The 19,292-nt window shown below is 43.0% G+C and overlaps 1 protein-coding gene across 5 annotated transcripts in view; it reads left to right on the top strand.

The window, feature by feature from the left end:
• The first annotated feature begins 379 nt into the window (after positions 1-379).
• STAC3 (SH3 and cysteine rich domain 3) overlaps positions 380-19,292 on the top strand; it is a 105,061-nt gene continuing 86,148 nt past the window's right edge. Inside the window, exons 1-2 of one of the 5 annotated variants that reach the window (XM_056560384.1) lie at positions 380-506; positions 2,117-2,231. In XM_056560384.1, coding sequence (XP_056416359.1) covers positions 2,223-2,231 — 9 coding nt within the window. In that variant the 5' untranslated portion in view covers positions 380-506; positions 2,117-2,222. Of the gene's footprint in view, positions 507-702; positions 775-2,116; positions 2,232-5,315; positions 5,387-5,855; positions 6,008-19,292 lie in introns of those variants that run through there. The other 4 variants (XM_056560386.1, XM_056560387.1, XM_056560388.1 and 1 more) reach the window with 4 other exon arrangements.

Genomic DNA, 19,292 nt, shown 5'->3' with positions numbered 1-19,292 from the left:
ACTTTTTACTTTTTGTTATGGCTCCCATAGGGTATGTGTAGACTGCAGAGGATTGCACCCATACCTCCACCTGTATAGGAATGTACACTACACACACTGCTATACACACACATAGGGGGGGGGGGGGGCAATTATGTGCAGACTGCAGAGCATTGCACACTAGGGTCTGTAGAAGACACTAGGGTGCAATTCTCTGTCTGCACATACCCCCCATGTGTATAGCAGTGCAGTGCAGAGCAGACTGCAGACAGAGGCCCTGGGAGGATCACAGACCCGGCTGGGGCCGCAGCACAGCGCACAGTGAGTGTGTGTTGTAACATTGGTGGCAGCTCTGACTCAGTCTGACATACCGTACCAGGCCCGAGCCAGCAGTGGCAGAAGAAGATTGATGGATCCTCCAGGGCAGGCTGAGCGGGGGATCTGAATCCCTAAAATCGCAGTGCAATGGCGGCAGAAGTAGGAGACAAGAATGGGAGGAGAGGCAGCCCCACACTGCTGCACTGTTGGTGAGTCCTAAGGCTTAGTTGGTGACTGTAAGCGAAGGGTGGGGCTGAGTCACTGAGGGACCCGCAGGCATAACACATGACCACCCGTGCCCGCCCGCAGCAGCCTCCTGACCGCCCGCACATTTTGGGTTGGGTCCCGCAGGATCCCAATGCAAGCCTCTACTGTGTACTGCTCCAGCTCTTGCTATCTGTCATTTGTGACACAGCCTAAGACAGGAGGTGCGGACCCCGTATCCCACCTCTCCGACTGGTCTGTCGACTCCCGGAGGTATTACAAAGAGGTGTTTTGTGAATATACAGCAATCTGATTTATCTATTAAGATATGTCTAGAATAGGCTACTGCAGCTTCACAATCCTATCCTGGATAACAGTTGAACTTTAACACTGTTTGCTATGTAGCAAGATACAATAGCATCCGATTGTCTATTGATGGAATAATTGTCCAATCTCAACTAGTCCATTACCTAATGTGACCCATACCAGATATGTATAAGGGAATGTGATTGTGTTCTTCAGGCTGACCTCAGACAAAAGTTCCAGCTTTATTGCCTTGGCAAAAGCAGATTGATTGTCCATCAATGAATATTACTTCCATCCAGTCCTTTGCACTCCACAACCTCTTCTCTTTGGCCCACAACCTTGCTTTCTTCTGTTTAGTGTTAGGTGTTAGTGCTGGTGTTCATTTGGCTTTTCTTTATATACTGTAGATCCCTACCTTTGTCTCCTGTTTCTGTTGTACTAGCCATCATTTTGTACAGGTTATATAGTGCTGAATGCACATCAAATTTACTGGAATTTGCAAGATACCCAAATAAAACAAGAGACCTGATCATTGCAAGGGGTACTCAACTGCCCCAGCATTTGGAACTTTTTCTCACGAACGCTGGATGCGGGGGTTGTGACGTTACGCCCCCTCAATGCAAGTCTATGTGAGGGGGGTGGCAGCCGCCACGCCCCCTCCCATAGACTTGTATTGAGGGGTCGTGGCGGTGACATCATGATCCCCGCAGGCTGCATCCAACGTTTGGAACAAAATGTTCTGAATGCTGGGGCAGTAGAGTACCACTTTAATACTTATTCTAGTTAGTAGATAGTGGCCACCTGTTTGCCAATATTGATAACCAATGCCATTTTAAGGCCTAGTTCACACACAGTATTTTGATCAGTATTTTTAGGCAAAACCAGGAGTGAAACCAAAACACAGAAAAAAATGAATGCGATGAGCAACACCCCTACCCTTATTTATTTAAATCTGTTAAAAGTAACCATCTGCCAGTTAGACTTTTGGCCAGCCTGACTCAACTAAAGTGTAGATGGATTTAATATATAAGCTGTAAAATGGTTCCTGAAGGTATACATACCCTATAAATATAACTCTTCAGTCATTGTCATCGCATTCTGTTATTTGCAACAGGGAGACCGGCTAAAGCTACCTAGGAGCATTAAGCAACAGGATGACTACCGCACAGCTCAGCCATTTAAATATAGCCATGCCAGTAGTTAAATTAGAACAATGTCAACAATTATGTAATATGAACATTATATTCTCTCCCTGCCCTCCCAAGTTACTCAGTAGAACAATCCACTCAGCACCTTGTTCGGTATCTAGGTTCCTTTCATCTCCATCAACTTTTGATGATAAAGTATGTAGCTGGGTTGAGTGAACACAATTGCTATGCAGATTACAGCCAAGAAAGAAAAACAAAGTTGTAGCCATGCAGAAGGTAACTTTTTTTTTGTTGTGTTTTTCTCTGTACTTTTGACCACATTTTGGCATTTGGGGGAAAATGCTTTCACCAGAAGACTGTTGTAAAAAGTTGCACATTTTTGAACATGCTCAATTGTTGCGCAAAACACAGGAAAAAAACATACATTTTTGCACAAATAAGTGATTTTTCACCAAAGCTTACACAAAAACCATCGATCGATTTCCCTTTGGCTGGGTTGACGCCTAATATTTTGGTCCATGTTTGGTCAGTATTTGGAGTTCATTTTTAGCCAAAACTGACTGTGTGAAAAACTATAATGGTCTATTTGGACCCACTACGGGTTTTAGCTAAAAATACAGACCGAAATACTACAGGTCAGTGCCTATTCTTGTAAATCTATGTGGAGCTGAGTTATGCAGCTTTTCCTAATACCGTCAATGCCGAACGTCGGATGCTGTAAGATAGTAACTTAGGTAGTTACATATTATTCACACGCAACAGATTTGTTGCAGAAATGTCTGTAACTCTTGTGTTGCATCTGAATGAAGCATGTATCCATGCACATTATACAGAATCAACAGCATTCCGTTGTGTGGAAATTATTTTTATTTGCAGAAAACTCTGTAACAGATATGTCACATGTTAGTACACAATAGGTTTCGGCTATACTTGTAATAGGATGATGCTTTAATGCTCTAATTCATTTCTATGTACTGTAAGTTATTGGCTCCTGACTACAGTACTAACTATAACAGTTCACATTTTTAAAAGTAATTGTGAAATTGTAGATTTTTTTTTGTATAACCTGCCATTTCTAGCCTGGACCTTGCACCATAATATACAATATTTGTCATTTGCTTTCCTGCATTTATACATTTTCCTTCAATAATAGTTTTAATCGCATTTTGTAAGCTTACCGAAGCATTGTCACAATCGCCTAATACAACTTAAGAGTTAACATTATAACATATAAAACATAAATATATAAAACATTGCCATTCAGATAACTATTTGACACTAAGCACAAATGTGAGTATGTGTGAGGTCTTATGTGTCCACTAGATTCTCATTATCAGTAAACTTTCAGTTGGATACAAAGCCAATACCAAGTATTCACACACTAAGCCATTCTTGCTTTATTGTATAAAAAATATTGATCTTCAGACATTTACATCATATATTCAGTACAACTATTCGCATAACATTTCTGAATGCAATATGATTTTCTTCTTTATTTATCTATTTTTTTTTTTTTACTTACTCATTAGTAGTTTATGGTTACAAGTAAATGTAGTGGGTTTCTGTCATTTAGCCTGAAGGATATTCCCCTGCCCTGTGTTTGTCTGTCTGTAAATGTACTACTTTGTCTTTTTCATGAATAAAGATACCTGAATTGAAGTACAGGGTGGGCCATTTATATGGATACACCTTAAAAATATGGGAATGGTTGATGATATTAACTTCCTGTTTGTATATATTGTATATGTGAGGGGGGGGGGGAACTTTTTAAGATGGGTGGTGACCATGGCGGCCATTTTGAAGTCAAACATTTTGAATCCAACTTTTGTTTTTTCAATAGGAAGAGGGTCATGTGACACATCAAACTTATTGGGAATTTCACAAGAAACACAATTACATGCTTGGTTTTAACATAACTTTATTCTTTCATGATTTACAAGTTTCTGACCACTTAAAAAATGTGTTCAATGTGCTTCCCATTGTGTTGGATTGTCAATGCAACCCTCTTCTCCCACTCTTCACACACTGATAGCAACACCGCAGGAGAAATGCTAGCACAGGCTTCCAGTATCCGTATACACTGCTATATACTACTATATACACCGCAGGAGAAATGCTAGCACAGGCTTCCAGTATCCGTATACACTGCTATATACTACTATATACACCGCAGGATAAATGCTAGCACAGGCTTCCAGTATCTGTATACAATGCTATATACTACTATATACACCGCAGGAGAAATGCTAGCACAGGCTTCCAGTATCCCTAGTTTCAGGTGCTGCACATCTCGTATCTTCACAGCATAGACAATTGCCTTCACATGACCCCAAAGATAAAAGTCTAAGGAGGTCAGATCGGGAGACCTTGGGGGCCATTCAACTGGCCCACGATGACCAATCCACTTTCCAGGAAACTGTTCATCTAGGAATGCTCGGACCTGACACCCATAATGTGGTGGTGCACCATCTTGCTGGAAAAACTCAGGGAACGTGCCAGCTTCAGTGCATAAAGAGGGAAACACATCATCATGTAGCAATTTTGCATATCCAGTGGCCTTGAGGTTTCCATTGATGAATAATGGCTCCACTATCTTTGTACCTCATATACCACACCATACCATCAATTTTTGTGTTCCAACAGTCTTGGATGGATCTATCCAATGTGGGTTAGTGTCAGACGAATAGCGGTGGTTTGTTAGTTAACTTCACCATTCAAATAAAAGTTTGCCTCATCACTGAACAAAATCTTCTGCGTAAACTGAGGGTCCTGTTCCAATTTTTGTTTTGCCCATTCTGCAGCACCTGAAACTACGGATACTGGAAGCCTGTGCTAGCATTTCTCCTGCGGTGTATATAGTAGTATATAGCAGTGTATACGGATACTGGAAGCCTGTTCTAGCATTTCTCCTGTGGTGTATATAGTAGTATATAGCAGTGTATACGGATACTGGAAGCCTGTTCTAGCATTTCTCCTGCGGTGTTGCTATCAGTGTGTGAAGAGTGGGAGAAGAGGGTTGCATTGACAATCAAACACAATGGGCAGCGCATTGAACACATTTTATAAGTGGTCAGAAACTTGTAAATAACTCATAAAAGAATAAAGTTATGTTAAAACCAAGCACGTCATTGTTTTTCTTGTGAAATTCCCAATAAGTTTGATGTGTCACATGACCCTCTTCCTATTGAAAAAACAAAAGTTGCATTAAAAATGGGCAACTTCAAAATGGCCGGCATGGTCACCACCCATCTTGAAAAGTTTCTTCCCTCACATATACTATTGTGTCACAAACAGGAAGTTAATATCACCAACCATTCCCATTTTATTAGTGTATCCATATAAATGGCCCACCCTGTACATCAAGAATTGTGAGTGCCCTTATGATTCTCTTCTTTATGGACTTGCTATTTTAGGACTGCAATTTGTTATAAGTGAGTACCACTCTCTGATGCATGGAACGGCTAGTTAAAAGGAAGAATTCAAGTGTGGGCAGGAGTTTATGTAGCTACAGCTGTGCCGAGGTTTCTATTGTGGACATCTGTCATTTTTGTACTCACTGCAGTTTTCCTTTTTTCTGTTTTGGCCTGTTATGCAAAAGAATGGTGTCACAAATTCTTAAAGTGTAACTAAATAATGATCAAGCAGGACTTTGCACAAAAATTTTAGATTTTCCTAGTCCTTGATGATGGAAATTATTGATTTTATTAAAGACAGGAGATGAACATTATGCTTTAAATCTTTCATTTACCACTCCAGCAGCAAAAGAGTTAATATACAGTTATACAGATTTCTGATATGCAAATTAGGTACAAGTGACACCCAATCATAAGGCAGAGTAGGTGATATAGAGTCTCAACAGGTAAACTGATTCCTCTTGCATTGGTGCGAATTGGAAAACGATAAAGGTAACATCTGAAATACGGTTAGGACAAAGAATAAAATCCGGTGAACTGGAATTAAACAGGAAATCTCCAGTGATGAATCCCATCATGCGTAGATGAAGATGTAATCTCACAAATGAAGTCTCATTAAACTGCAAGAAAAAGAAACAGGTAAACAGAAAAGGGAAGGGTTATTGGGAGGGATAATGTTCGTCTCCTGTCTTGTAATAATTGGAGATTTTCAAAGCTTGCATAAAAAATACAAAATAATACAATAGCTATAAACATTATTTAAAGAACCATAGATACATGAGGATCAGGTCTTAAATAGAAAGTTTTAACCCCTTAAGGACGGACCCATTTTCTACCTTAATGAACAGGCTTTTCTTTATTTTTTTGTTTGACACGTGTCTCTTTAAATGGTAATAACTTTACAACTCCTTTTCTGAGCGGAGCGATTCTGAGATGGTTTTTTCATAACATATTGTGGTGTTCACTGTGCGGTAAATGTAATATATTTATTCTATGGGTCAGTACGATTATGGCGATACCCATCTTATATAGCTTTTTATGTTCTTTTTCCTTTTCTGAGCAAAATTCTTTTTTTCCCTTTTTTGTGTTAACATTTTTTTACTTTTTTATTTTTCGTTTGACCCCATTGAGTGAGGGCTTACTTTTTGTAGGATAAGCTGTACTTTTCATTGATATCATTTTTTGTGGTATATGCTACCTTTTGATTTTTTTTATTCCGCTATTTGCACCAAAATTGGCGAATTTTGCATTTTTGTTGTTGCTTTTTATGGAGTTCACCATGCGAGATAATTTACATTATAGCTTCATAGTACACATGGCAATACCTAGTATGTATGTGATTTGTGGTTTTTTTTTAATGATAATACAGGGCTTTTATTGGGGAAAGGGGCATTTACTTTCTTTTTTTAAATACTTTTATAGAAGAACCTTTAATTTTTTTTTCACTTTTTACAGGTTATACTATGCGGTAATACATTTTTACTGCAGCACAGTATGACCTGATGAGCTGCACACACTACAGCCTGTGCGAACCAGCCTCTGGCTGGATCTCACAGGCTTCCGTAGCAGGCAGATGGGAGGTCATTGTCTGACCTCCTGCTGCCGATGCAATGGCGACCTGTGATCATATTGCTGAGCTGTTGGTGAACAAGGGGGGAGCACCCTCCTCCTGTCAACACCATAGATGCAGTGATCAGGATTAATCACGGCATCTATTGGGTTAATGCTGCCGTGACTGGCGTGATCGCGGCCCCGGCAGCTGTGGCAGGACCCCGGCTGTGATTGACAGCCAGGTCCCGTCGCCGATCTCCTGAACTGCACGTAGCAGAGCAGGAGATTGTCAGGATGTATGCATACATCCTATAGCGGGAAGGGGTTAAATGTAGATTTGGAAGACCAATCAGCTGATTTTAAAATATCAGATAGAGATCCACCTGCTTGTCTAACGTTAGTGGACATAGCTCCTCTAGTTGAGTGAGGTCTGAAAATAGAGGTGTCTTTACCAGCTAGTGACATGGTTTAACTATCCCATCTGGCTAAAGTGGCAGAAGAAACTGGTAGATGAGGTTTGCGAAAGGAAATATGTAGTTGAGAAGCTGAACAAGATCTAAGAGATTCCGTTTTGCATTCATAAGTCTTAAAACATTTAACCACGCATAAATTATCTTGGTGAGGAAAAACTGGATAAAAGACTGAATGGATGTTAGTCTTAGTTTGATGGCAAATGAAAAAGGTTACACCTTGAGGAGAAAACGGTCTACAAGATATGTCTAGTGCCCAAACATCGGAAACTCTCTTAAAGGAGATGAGGCATAAAAGTTAGTTTAAATGCAAAAAATGTTAGGGAGAGAAGATCGTTATCGCCCCAATAAGAAGATTTAGTATTAAAGTAACATCCTAAGTAGATTAGTATTTGGGTAAAAGAGATCTTCTGAATGTAATACCTTTTGATTAATTTACAAATGATGTATGCTTTCCCAAAGGTGAAGCATGAATTGGTGTGTGATAAAAAGATATAGCTGAACGATATAAGTTAACAGTACGAAATGCCTTTCCTGAATCATAAGAACGAGAGAAAATTAATAACCTGAATTATAGGTGCAAGTATGGGATCCAATTATTGTTGAATGCACCAATTAGACCAGTGGTTCCCAACCTTTTTTGGCTCGGGGCCCCCCCCCCCCCCCGCAAAAAAAAAAAATATTGCAGGGCACCCCTACCGAAGTTGACGAGCAAAAAAAAAGGAAAAAGGCCGCAATGCACAATATTCAATATCTGTTTATCAGTTGGTATGTAGTTTAAAGGGGTACTCCTTGGATGACAGAAGGATAAACATGGGTGGGGGGGGGGGGGGAGGATGGACAATGGATATGCGTAAGAGGGGGAAGGGAATGGACATGGGTGGAAGGGGGGGGGGGGGTGGACATGGGTCTTCCCCTCTCCGGCAGGGCACTGACTTAGGGCTCTGGCAGGGCACTCATTCACTGCACTGCAGGGGCGAGGGGGACGCTGGGGCACGGGTCACTACACTGGCACTGGGCAGCTTCTGCATACTTCCCCTCTCTGGCAGGGCACTCACTGGGCCGCCGGGGGGTCGCACGGATGGATGCACGCATATCGCACACAAACTTCCCTCCCCCCTGCGGCACCAGGGATGGAAATTTAATAAAAATATATAACTTTGACAGCAAAATACCGCGGCACCCCAGGCAGTGCCGAATGGCACCCCAGTGTGCCGCGGCACCCCGGTTGTGAATCACTGAATTAGACCATAATCTCCAGGCTGATCCATAAGTCGATTGATGTTCCTCCTAGCCGATTGATGTATTGTACAGCCAAAATATTGTCCATCCGCAGAAGGACACAACAGCGAGCTTTGTCTTTCACAAAACTCTTGAGAGCAAAAGATCCTTCTAAGAGTTCTAGACAATTGATATGAAAAAGGGACTCTTCCTCGGACCATTACCCTCCTGTGGAAAGTGAACCACAGCGTACGCCCCAACCGATACGACTGGCATCTGATTCTATAACCAGATCTGGAAGGAGATTGAAAATAGCTTTCCCATTCCACATCTGTATATGGTATAACCACCAAAGAAGTTCATCTTTGATTTTTAAAGTGAGAGATATTTTCGTCGGAATATCCCAAACCATTCTGAAAATGTTGGGCTTTGAGGCGTTGAAGAGCCCTGTAATGGAGAGTGGCCCAAAAAATCGCTTGAATAGATGCCAAAAGAAGACCTACGATGCGAGCAAAGGATCGACGAGATACTAATTGTTTAAGACAGATCGAATTTCTCTCCAAATTGTCGTTCATTTCCTGGGAGGAAGACTCAATATGGCTGTTCTTGTATTGATCAAGAAACCCAGGAATTCTATCTCCTTTGAAGGAATTAAGAATGATTTCTTGAGATTGATCAAAAATCACAGATTGAAAAGTATGATAGAGTCCAGTGAATATGGAGATGTATGAGATCTAAAGATTGGGCCATTAGGAGAATGTCGTCTAAGTAGATGATGAGATAACCCCCCCCCCCCCCCCCCCGGATCTTAGAACAGCTACCACTGGTTTGAGGAGCTTTGTAAAGCCTCATGGGGCTGAGGATAGACCAAAAGTTAGGCTTCTAAATTGTCATTTTTGACCTTCCCATAAAAGTTAGAGGTATGGTTGAGAGTTTTGAGTTTTGGTGCATAGACACCGTGAGATAGGCATCTTTGAGGCCTATCTTGGCTAACCAATCATCTTGTAGTAATAGGTCTCTTAATAGGATACCCTCTATTTTGAAGTTTTGGTAATTAGATATGAGCGAATCAAATCTGACGAATCCGAAGTCGTTACAAATTTCATGAAAAATTTGATTCGCAATCGAAACTCCATTTAGTGCCAGCCTCCAGGGCATCTAAAATGGTGGATCCACATGTGAGGACATGGGGCAAGGAACTCTGGGAACGAGGGTAGGAGGGATGACCCTGAATCACATGCAGGATGCAGCCTATGAGCAGCCAGTCACCCCTGTGATGTCACAGCCCTATATAATCGGCAGCCATATTCCGGCTCTTCACTTCATCCTTTCACTGCAAAGAGATGGGACGGCGCTGTGTGTTACACAGACAAGCTTTTTACAGTGTTTCACCTCATAGTCACGATAGCGTTCTGGTGGACAGAGAGCAGTACATTTTTCACAGAAAATAATTTTTTACTGCAGCCATTAACCTCCCAGTCACTTTCTAAAGCATTGTATTACAGAGAGTGGCAGAGAGCAGTGTGTTGCCTCATACATTTGCACAAGCTGGCTCAGCTTGAGAAACAGCAGAGGATGGGGGAATAATTTTTCAGCGCAACTCTGTGTCTTTGTTCCACAACGAATGGTCTACCTACATCTAAGTGGTGTATTATTTTGTACCTGTTAATCTGTCAAGGGTCTAGATACTGTAAAAGGACAGGCAAAAATACTCACCGGCAGGTGTTGTACTCAAATACCTTTTCAAGCGTACTGTATCGCATTTTTCTGCCCTCATTAGTGCATACCACATACCTACATCTAAGTAGTGTACTATTTTGTACCTTATAATCTGTCAAGGGCCTAGATACTGTGAAAGGCCAGGCAAAAGTAATAACTGGCTAGTGTTTTACTCCAGCTAGTGTTCCACAACAAATGGTCTGCTGGTCATACTAGTCTGTAGATGGTATAGAACCCAGCAGTCCCTTCCTAATAGTCTTTGAGAGAGAAAAATTTAGCATTTAGTACATAGCAACAGTGTGCTGCAGCACTGTTGTGTACTGCTGGTGTAGTGCAAAAATAAGATTAAGTGTACTGTAGCGCATTTTTCTGCCCTCATCTAAGTAGTGTACTATTTTGTACCTGTTAATCTGTCAAGGGTCTAGATACTGTGAAAGGACAGGCAAAAGTACTCACCGGCAGGTGTTTTACTTAAATACCTTTTCAAGCGTACTGTAGCACATTTTTCTGCCCTCATGGGTGCATACCACATACCTACATCTAAGTAGTGCACTATTTTGTACCTGTTAAACTGTCAAGGGCCTAGTTACTGTAAAAGGCCAGCCAAAAGTACACACCTGCTGCTGTTCTAGACAAATACTGTTTTAAGCGCAGTGAAGAGTATTGTACTCCTCTCATATACGCACCAAGTATGTCAGGCTGAGAAGTGCCAGGACATGCACAGATGAGTGTCAGAGGCCTAAATTCATCAGGAAGAGGTCGCAGCAGACTAGGGGCGAGTGGCAGCAGGAGTCGCAGTGAGAGGCCTGAGCTCCCGGTATTAGCTAGCGGTCGTGTTTCAACCAGCAACCCATCTGCCATCATCGATTGGTTAACACGGTCATCCACTTCATCACAAGGGACATCTGATACCCCCAGTCAACAGTCGGTGGGTTCCTCAGACACAACCCTCAGTTGGCATGGCCCGGGAGCAGTCCCTGTCCTCCCATTGCCTCTGTCCTATGCTGTTCCCTCCCCTAAAGAAGTATCTTATGCTGTGGGTTCAGTTCCCCTATTTAGTGAAGACAATTTAATAGAGGACAATCAGCAGCTACAGCCCAGCCAAGAAGTGGAGACATCCGCCGCTTCCTCCGCTAGGCGGGCAAGTATTGATGAGGAGAGGGACATGGGAGGCAGTGTTGCCAGCATTCAGGGTCCTGAAGCAGACACTGTTGAGGAACCTGAGGAGGACATCAGTGACGTGCAGACACTTGTTGATGATGATGAAGCCGATCACAATTGGGAGCCGGGTGCATAAGGGGCTTCATCATGAGGAGAAGAGGGTTGCAAGTTGCCTGTGAGGCAGCAGCTGAGCCAGCAAGGTGGTAGCATGGTTGGCAGGTAGCGTGGAGGCAGAAGTGGAAATTCTGGAGCTTAACGTGCCTGGGGAGACCACCTGCTTCGCGGCAGCCTATCTTCCCGGGAGGTACTGGAACAGGGTTCCTGGAGACGACTGCAGTAGCAGTCAATTAGTGCAGACTGTTGGTGGGAAAATCAGCTACTCGGCTGTGTGGCAGTTTTCATCAAGCATCCGGAGGAGGTTATCACAGTCACATGCAAGATGTGTTGGCAGAAGGTGAAGCATGCCCAGGGTCCCAATATTGGCACCATGGCCCTGCGTCAACATATGCTGCGTCGCCATAAAGCGGCTTGGGAGAGCCGTGGCTCCGATGTAGTGGTCCAGCCTGCATCACCTAGTGGCACGCCGCTCCCTCTTTCAGCCAGCCAAGGCTCCACCACCTCAGCCGAAGGGAGCTGTGTGTCATACCCTCCTTCTGTTTCTCCAGATGCTCCTGATCCTTCTACTTTTAGTCAGTCATTCCACCAACAATCCATCGGCGAAGCCATGTCCAAGAGACAACAGTATGCGCCCATTCATTCAAGGGCGCAGAAGCTGGAAGTGCTCCTTTTCAAGTTGTTGGTGCTGCAGTCCCTCCATTTTCAAGTTGTGGACTCTGCACCTTTCAGAGAACTGATGGTTTGTGCCGAGCCAAGGTGGAGAGTGCCAAGCCGTCATTTCTTGCGAAGAAGGCAATACCAGCCCTGCAAAATTTTGTGGAAGAGAAGGTGGACCAGTCCTTGAGCCTGTCGGTGTGTAGCAAAGTGCACGGCAACGCCGACGTCTGGAGCTGTAACTATGGTCAGGGACAATACCTCAAGGATCTGTACTGGGACAAATTTTGTTTAATATCTTCATTAGTGATATCGCAATAGGTCTTGATGATAAGGTATGTCTTTTTTGCTGATGATACAAAAATATGTAACAGGTTTTATGTTCCTGGAGGTATATGCCAAATGAAAAAGGATTTAGGAAAACTAGAAGAATGGTCAGAACTCTGGATAAGTGCAAGATAATGCACCTGGGGCATAGAATATTTGACACAGTCCTGACCCCAGTATCTGAGGAAAGGGATTTAGGAGTAATTATTTCAGAAGACTTAAAGGTAGGAAGACAATGTAATAGAGAAGCAGGAAATGCTAGCAGAATGCTTGGATGTATAGGGAGAGGTATAAGCAGTAGAAAGGGAGAAGTGCTCATGCCGCTGTACAGAGCACTGGTGAGGCCTCACTTGGAGTATTGTGCACAGTACTGGAGGCCGAATCTTCAGAAAGGTATAGATATTCTAGAGAGAGTTCAGAGAAGACAATAAACTAGTACATGGGTTGCAGGATAAAACTTACCGGGAAAAGTTTAAAGGACCTTAACATGTATAGCTTGGAAGAAAGAAGAGACAGAGGGGATATGATAAAGACTTTTAAATACATAAAGGGAATCAACACAGTAAAGGAGGAGAGCATATTTAAAAGAAGAAAAACTACCACAAGAGGACATAGCTTTAAATTAGAGGGGCAAAGGTTTAAAAGTAATATCAGGAAGTATTACCTTACTGAGAGAGTAGTGGATGCATGCAATAGCCTTCCTGCAGAGGTTGTTTAAACATGCATGGGATAAGCATAAGGCTATTCTTCATATAAGATAGGGCCAGTGACTATTGATAGGATTCAGATTATTGGGCAGGCTAGATGGGCCAAATGGTTCTCATCTGCCTACATAGATGTTTCTATATCTTTTACGGCCCACTGGGTGAATGTGGTTCCTGCAAAGCCACAACACCAACTTGGACAGGTCACACCGCTTCCTCCTATATGCTCTCAGGCCGTTGATCCTGTGACAGTGTGCGACTCTGCCTCCTCATCCTCCACCATATCCTCCGCCTCCACTGCACGGACAAGTCTCAGTGCCCCTTCAGCATTCCATGTGTGCAGGGCACGGCGGTGTCACGCTGTTCTTCCAATGGTTTGCCTTGGCGAACGGAGTCACACAGGGGAGGAACTGTTGAAAGTAATTCATAAAGAAATCAGAGCATGGCTTACTTCCCGAAAACTGGAAATGGGAACCATGGTGACCAACAATGGGAAGAACGTCTTGTCTGTGCTACGACAAGGAAGGCTGAGCCATGCGCCCTGTATGGCACATGTGTTCAATCTGGTTGTCAAGTGGTTCCTGACGTGTTCCCATTTGCAAGACATCCTAACAATGGGAAGGAAACTTTGCATGCACTTAAGCCACTCATACACTGCAAAGCACACCCTCCTTGAGCTGCAGCGTCAGAACCGTATCCCCCAACATAGTCTTTTTAGTGACGTTGCCACATTGGAATTCCACCCTCCATATGTTGGACTGACTATACGAACAGAGAAAAGCCATCACCGATTTCTTGATGATCCAAGCGGATAGGGGTACTCCCCTGTGTAACTTCAATGTCAACCAGTGGCAGCTCATACGAACAGAGAAAAGCCATCACCGATTTCTTGATGATCCAAGCGGATAGGGGTACTCCCCTGTGTAACTTCAATGTCAACCAGTGGCAGCTCATAAATGACACCTGCCATTTGCTCAGGCCCTTTGAGGAAGCCACATTATTAGTCCCTCTCCAGGATTACGGGATGAATGACGTCATTCCACTGCTTCATTTCCTACAACACATGTTGGAAACGATGGCTGGTCAGGGCAATGGAGAGGTGGCGTCTAGATCTCACGGCCACATGAGTCCTATGGGGCTGAAATGGAGGAGAGGGGCACAGTGGAGCACAGTTTAGGTTTCATGAGATGGGCGGTGTTTCTAGTCATCTGACAGGAGAGGAGGAGCTGGAGCAGCCAGAGGAACTAGAGGGTTATGAGGAAGGCGAGACTGAGGAGTCTGGGAGTCCCTCTGAGTCACTTGCATCATTGACACTATGCATGCTCACTTACTTGCGTAGTGACTGATGAATTGTGACTTCTGACTCTCCACCTTATTGGACCCTCGCTGCTGCCACAAAATGGAGGCTTTTTTACACCCACTGAGAGGGAGGACAAACTGACCTACTACGGAGACATCCTACTTAGTCAGTTGGCCAATGCCTATCGGCACCATCGTCCATCCTCTCGCAGGTCTGACTCGGAGGGCCCTCTGTGCTCACCTTCCACTGCCATGGCTGCTGGGGATGGGTGGCAGGAGCAGTACCAGTCAACGGTCGCTGATGAGTACCTTTCTTTACCTGCATAGTGAAGCAACTCATCAGCAGCAGGTAGACCTGGAGCAGGACCTGAACCAGCAGGTGGTGGCATACCTTGACATGCCCATGCCAACACACCTTGAAGATCCGCTTGACTTCTTCGGCAGCCAAACTTGATTTGTGGCCGCAACTAGCAAAGTTTGTCCTGGAAAAGCTGTCCTGCCCTGCCACAGGTGTGTTATACGAGCGAGTGTTTAGTGCGGCAGGGTCCATAGTTACCCCAAAGAGAACTCGTCTGTCCACGAAAAATGTGGAGGGACTGACCTTTGTGAAGATGAATCAGGCATTGATCAGCCAGGATTTCCACCCACCAATGCCGGATGCATGAGAGTAGATTGACCATGGTGCCACACCAACACTTCACAAATATGTATAGTGCCAAACAGATTTAAGGCGCTGCTCCCCCGTTACAAACATTCCTCCACATCAGACATTTTTTCACCCACCTTTGTCACTGGGTACTGGTATTGCCACCCACCGCACCACTCTGTCATTGGGTCACTTTCAGGACTCCTGATGCTGCTGCTGCCACCTCCAGGCTGTCTCATTCTGCCACCATATGGTCTCCTCATCTGCCGCTAACTCCAGGCTGTGCCATTCAGCCACTATATGGTTTACTGATGCCGCTGGCACAACTGCACGGCTCCCCGCCACAGCGGGTTTGCAAAGGAGACGAGCGTGGACGCAGGAACTCAAACAAGTCTACAGACTGGACCACATGAGGCATTCCCAGCTCACTTTTTCATTTGTGTACTGTAACTAATTATGTCAGGCACAACCCAAGTCGCTACTGTATCAACGACTGAGATACTTTTTGATTTCATTTTTGCTCTATCAACAGAGTATTGATCTCTATATGCTAACCCTAATTTATTGAGTCACTGTCTCCTCTTATGCCCCTGAGAAAGACATTTGACTGTTGTCAGAAACGCATCGGGCTATATATTGGAGACGTGTAGACTGAGATAGTGACCATACACGTTAGCATTCAGATAATGCAATTGTTTAATTATTGACTTTAACAGGAGTCTATCTTTTGCGTCTTTTTGGAGGGCTAACCACTTGCCCATCTATTTACTCACAATATATTATATGTGTTTTAGTGATGAACTAGTAAAAGTTATGTTTTATGTCACTCCCCACCATATGCCAGGGACATTACCTACACATTTTTATGGTAGCACTAGCTACCATAAATCTTCAATTTAAAATTTTAAATTAATCTTTTATTCTTAGGGATTGTGAGGCCCTATGGTCTCCTCATGCTTTCGCGAGCTGCAGGCTGTTTCATTCAGGCACTATATTGTTTACTGATGCTGCTGGGCCTGGGACATTACCTACAAATTTTCATGGTAGCACTAGCTACCATAAATCTTCAATAAAAATGTTCAAATTCATCTTTTAATCTTAGGGATTGTGAGGCCCTATGGTCTCCTCATGCTACTGCGAGCTGCAGGCTGTATCATTCAGCCCCTATATGGTCTCCTCTTGCTGCCGCCGATTCCAGGCTGTGTCATTCTGCCAGATTATGGTCTCCTCATGCTGCTGCCACCTCTAGGCTCTGTCATTGTGCCGCCATGTGACTCTTTGTTAGTTTGGGTTTTGTGGTCATACAGTATTAGTTCAAAGTAAACACCGGGACAATAAACTTGGGAATCTAATATAAATCCTAAATTTAAATTTAAAAAAATTTCTGTAATCTTTTCAAGACTGAGGCTCTATGGTCTTTGCCGTCATATTACCTGTGGAATTATCCCCAGAATCCAATGAAACTGCTTGGAGCAATAACCATGAACCATAACTGATTAAATGAAACATTTGTCCTTTCACAGTCAGGGGGGTGCTGAGATTCAGGGGCTGGAACAGGCAGTAGCTCGCCTGACGGAGCACCACCAGCTCGATTTTAAGATACAAGTACGAGCTTTTTCACTCACTGCAGCCACTTCTAGCTTTATGCACCCACTTATCCAATGGCACAGAAGCTGAATGTGCTCCTGTCCAAGTTGCTGGTACTGCAGTCCCTCCCTTTTCAAGTGGACACTCAGAGTATGGGGGTGTGCTGAGAGGCAGGGGCTCGTACAGGTGGTAACTTGCCTCGCAGTGCACCGCCAGCTCGATGCCGCCAGATACCGCCAGATCGAAAAATTTCAATAAATTCAAATTAAATTAAATAAAAATGACATAAAAAATCACTGCTCACATAGAATGACATAAAAAATCACTGCTCACATAGAATCACTGCTCTGCGGCAATGATTCTAATAGCAATGCCTGTAATCTGCATGTCATACTGAATAACAGTATTATTTCATTAACACAGCACACTCTCCATGCGTGTTAAGAGAAAGCAAAGTGTTCTACACCCCTATTGAGCCTCTCTGTAGGCCAGAAATAGCCGTTTTTAATAGTGATTTGCCGCAAATAAATTCGGACCGAACCAAATTTAAAAAAAAAATTTGGCGAATTGGCCGAATTGAATTTTTCAAAAATTCGCTCATCTCTATTGGTAATGAACAAAATCGTTTAGGGTTCTTGGAGTTATTACAGGTCTGTGACCTCCATCTCTCTCTTTTTTTAATAAAAACAGTTTGCTCAGAAAACCTTGCGAATTGATTTCTTGTTGTATGAGACCTTGATCCAAGAAAAGACAATGGGATGACTGCGTTTGAGTCGGGGATAAACAAATTCTATTTGATAGCCCAAAACTGTATTGAGGATTCATGAGTCTGATGTTATCATATACCAGTTATGAGAACAAATGCATTAAAGGGGTACTCCGCTGCCCTGCTTCCAGAGCTCAGCTCCCCAGCGTCTGGAAGTTTATGGTTCCGAACGCTGTGTGCGGACTTCTGTGTTCAGGGCCGCCCCTCGTGACTTAAAAATAAATTGGCTAACACACCGTCACGCCCCCTTCCCATAGACTTTCGCTGAGGGGGCGGCCGTGACGGTGTGTTAGCCAATTTATTTTTAAGTGTGGCTGTAGGACATTCGGACTTAAAGGGGTACTCCGGTGAAAACCTTTTTTCTTTTAAATCAACTGGTGGCAGAAAGTTAAACATATTTGTAAATTACTTCTATTAAAAAATCTTAATCCTTCCAGTACTTATTAGCTGCTGAATGCTACAGAGGAAATTCCTTTCTTTTTGGAACACTGATGACATCACGAACACAGTGCTCTCTGCTGACATCTCTGTCCATTTTAGCAACCATGCATAGCAGATGTATGCTAAGGGCAGCATGGTGGCTCAGTGGTTAGCACTGCTGCCTTTCAGTGCCTTGGACTTGGGTTCAAATCCCACTAAGGACAACAATAAATAAAGTGTTATTATTATTATTATTATTATTATAACATCAGCAGAGAGAACTGTGGTCGTGATGTCATCAGAGAGCATTCCAAAAATAAAAGAATTTCCTCTGTAGTATTCAGCAGCTAATAAGTACAGGAAGGATTAAGATTTTTTAATAGAAGTAATTTACAAATATGTTTAACTTTCTGTCACCAGTTGATTTAAAAGAAAAAAGGTTTTCACCGGAGTACCCCTTTAAGCTTACTCCTAGCTGCCCTGTACAGAGATACGGCAGAATTTCCTCACTGAAAATGCAGTAATTTTCATTAGGAACTTCCATTGACATCAATTGGGCTTTCATTACACTAGGATTCCTGGCAGAATTTCCACGTGTAAATTCTACTTGGACCTGCCTCGAATTACTTGAATACCATGGTTTTTGCATGGAGAAGGGAGTGTGAACCCAGCCTTACAGTTTTTCTCTGTGTCAGCTCCACTTCTAATATGGACCAAAATGAGGGCAAAAATTAATTTCAAATACTGATCTCAATACCATGTAAGAATATTTTTATTTGTGATCAATTTTTACATAGCTTTTGGTTTTCCTAGAGTATAAGTCGTCTCTTAAATCAAAATTTTTTGCAGGATTTTTCTTCAGAATTTCTTATGATTTACGCCACACAGAGTATTTTATGACCACAAATGATTGATATAAAAGGAAAAAGTGAAGAAAGGGGCACAACCACTTTGATCCCACTTCGAGATCCCTGGTGCATTACATGTTTTGCACTTCACGTTAACGTTTTTGGATCCCGTGAAAGACAAATACATAGGGGGAGATTCCTAAGTCATTGTAGGTGCACTGATGTTATAAACAGGTTTTGATGGTGTAGTTGGAGTGTACATGCACCACATGTATTAGTAGTATAGTGAAACATAACTTATCCCCTATCCATATACACACATGGCCGTAAATGTTGTCACCCCTGAAGTATTTCTCACAGAAAAGGATTGCAGTAACACATGTTTTGCTATACACGTTTATTCCCTTTGTGTGTATTGGAACAAAAAAAAAAAA

Source organism: Hyla sarda, chromosome 2 (assembly GCF_029499605.1).
Source record: "Hyla sarda isolate aHylSar1 chromosome 2, aHylSar1.hap1, whole genome shotgun sequence".
Classification (NCBI taxonomy): Eukaryota; Metazoa; Chordata; class Amphibia; order Anura; family Hylidae; genus Hyla; species Hyla sarda.
Note: the sequence above shows the minus strand (reverse complement) of the source record. Positions and strands in the feature narration are given on the sequence as shown.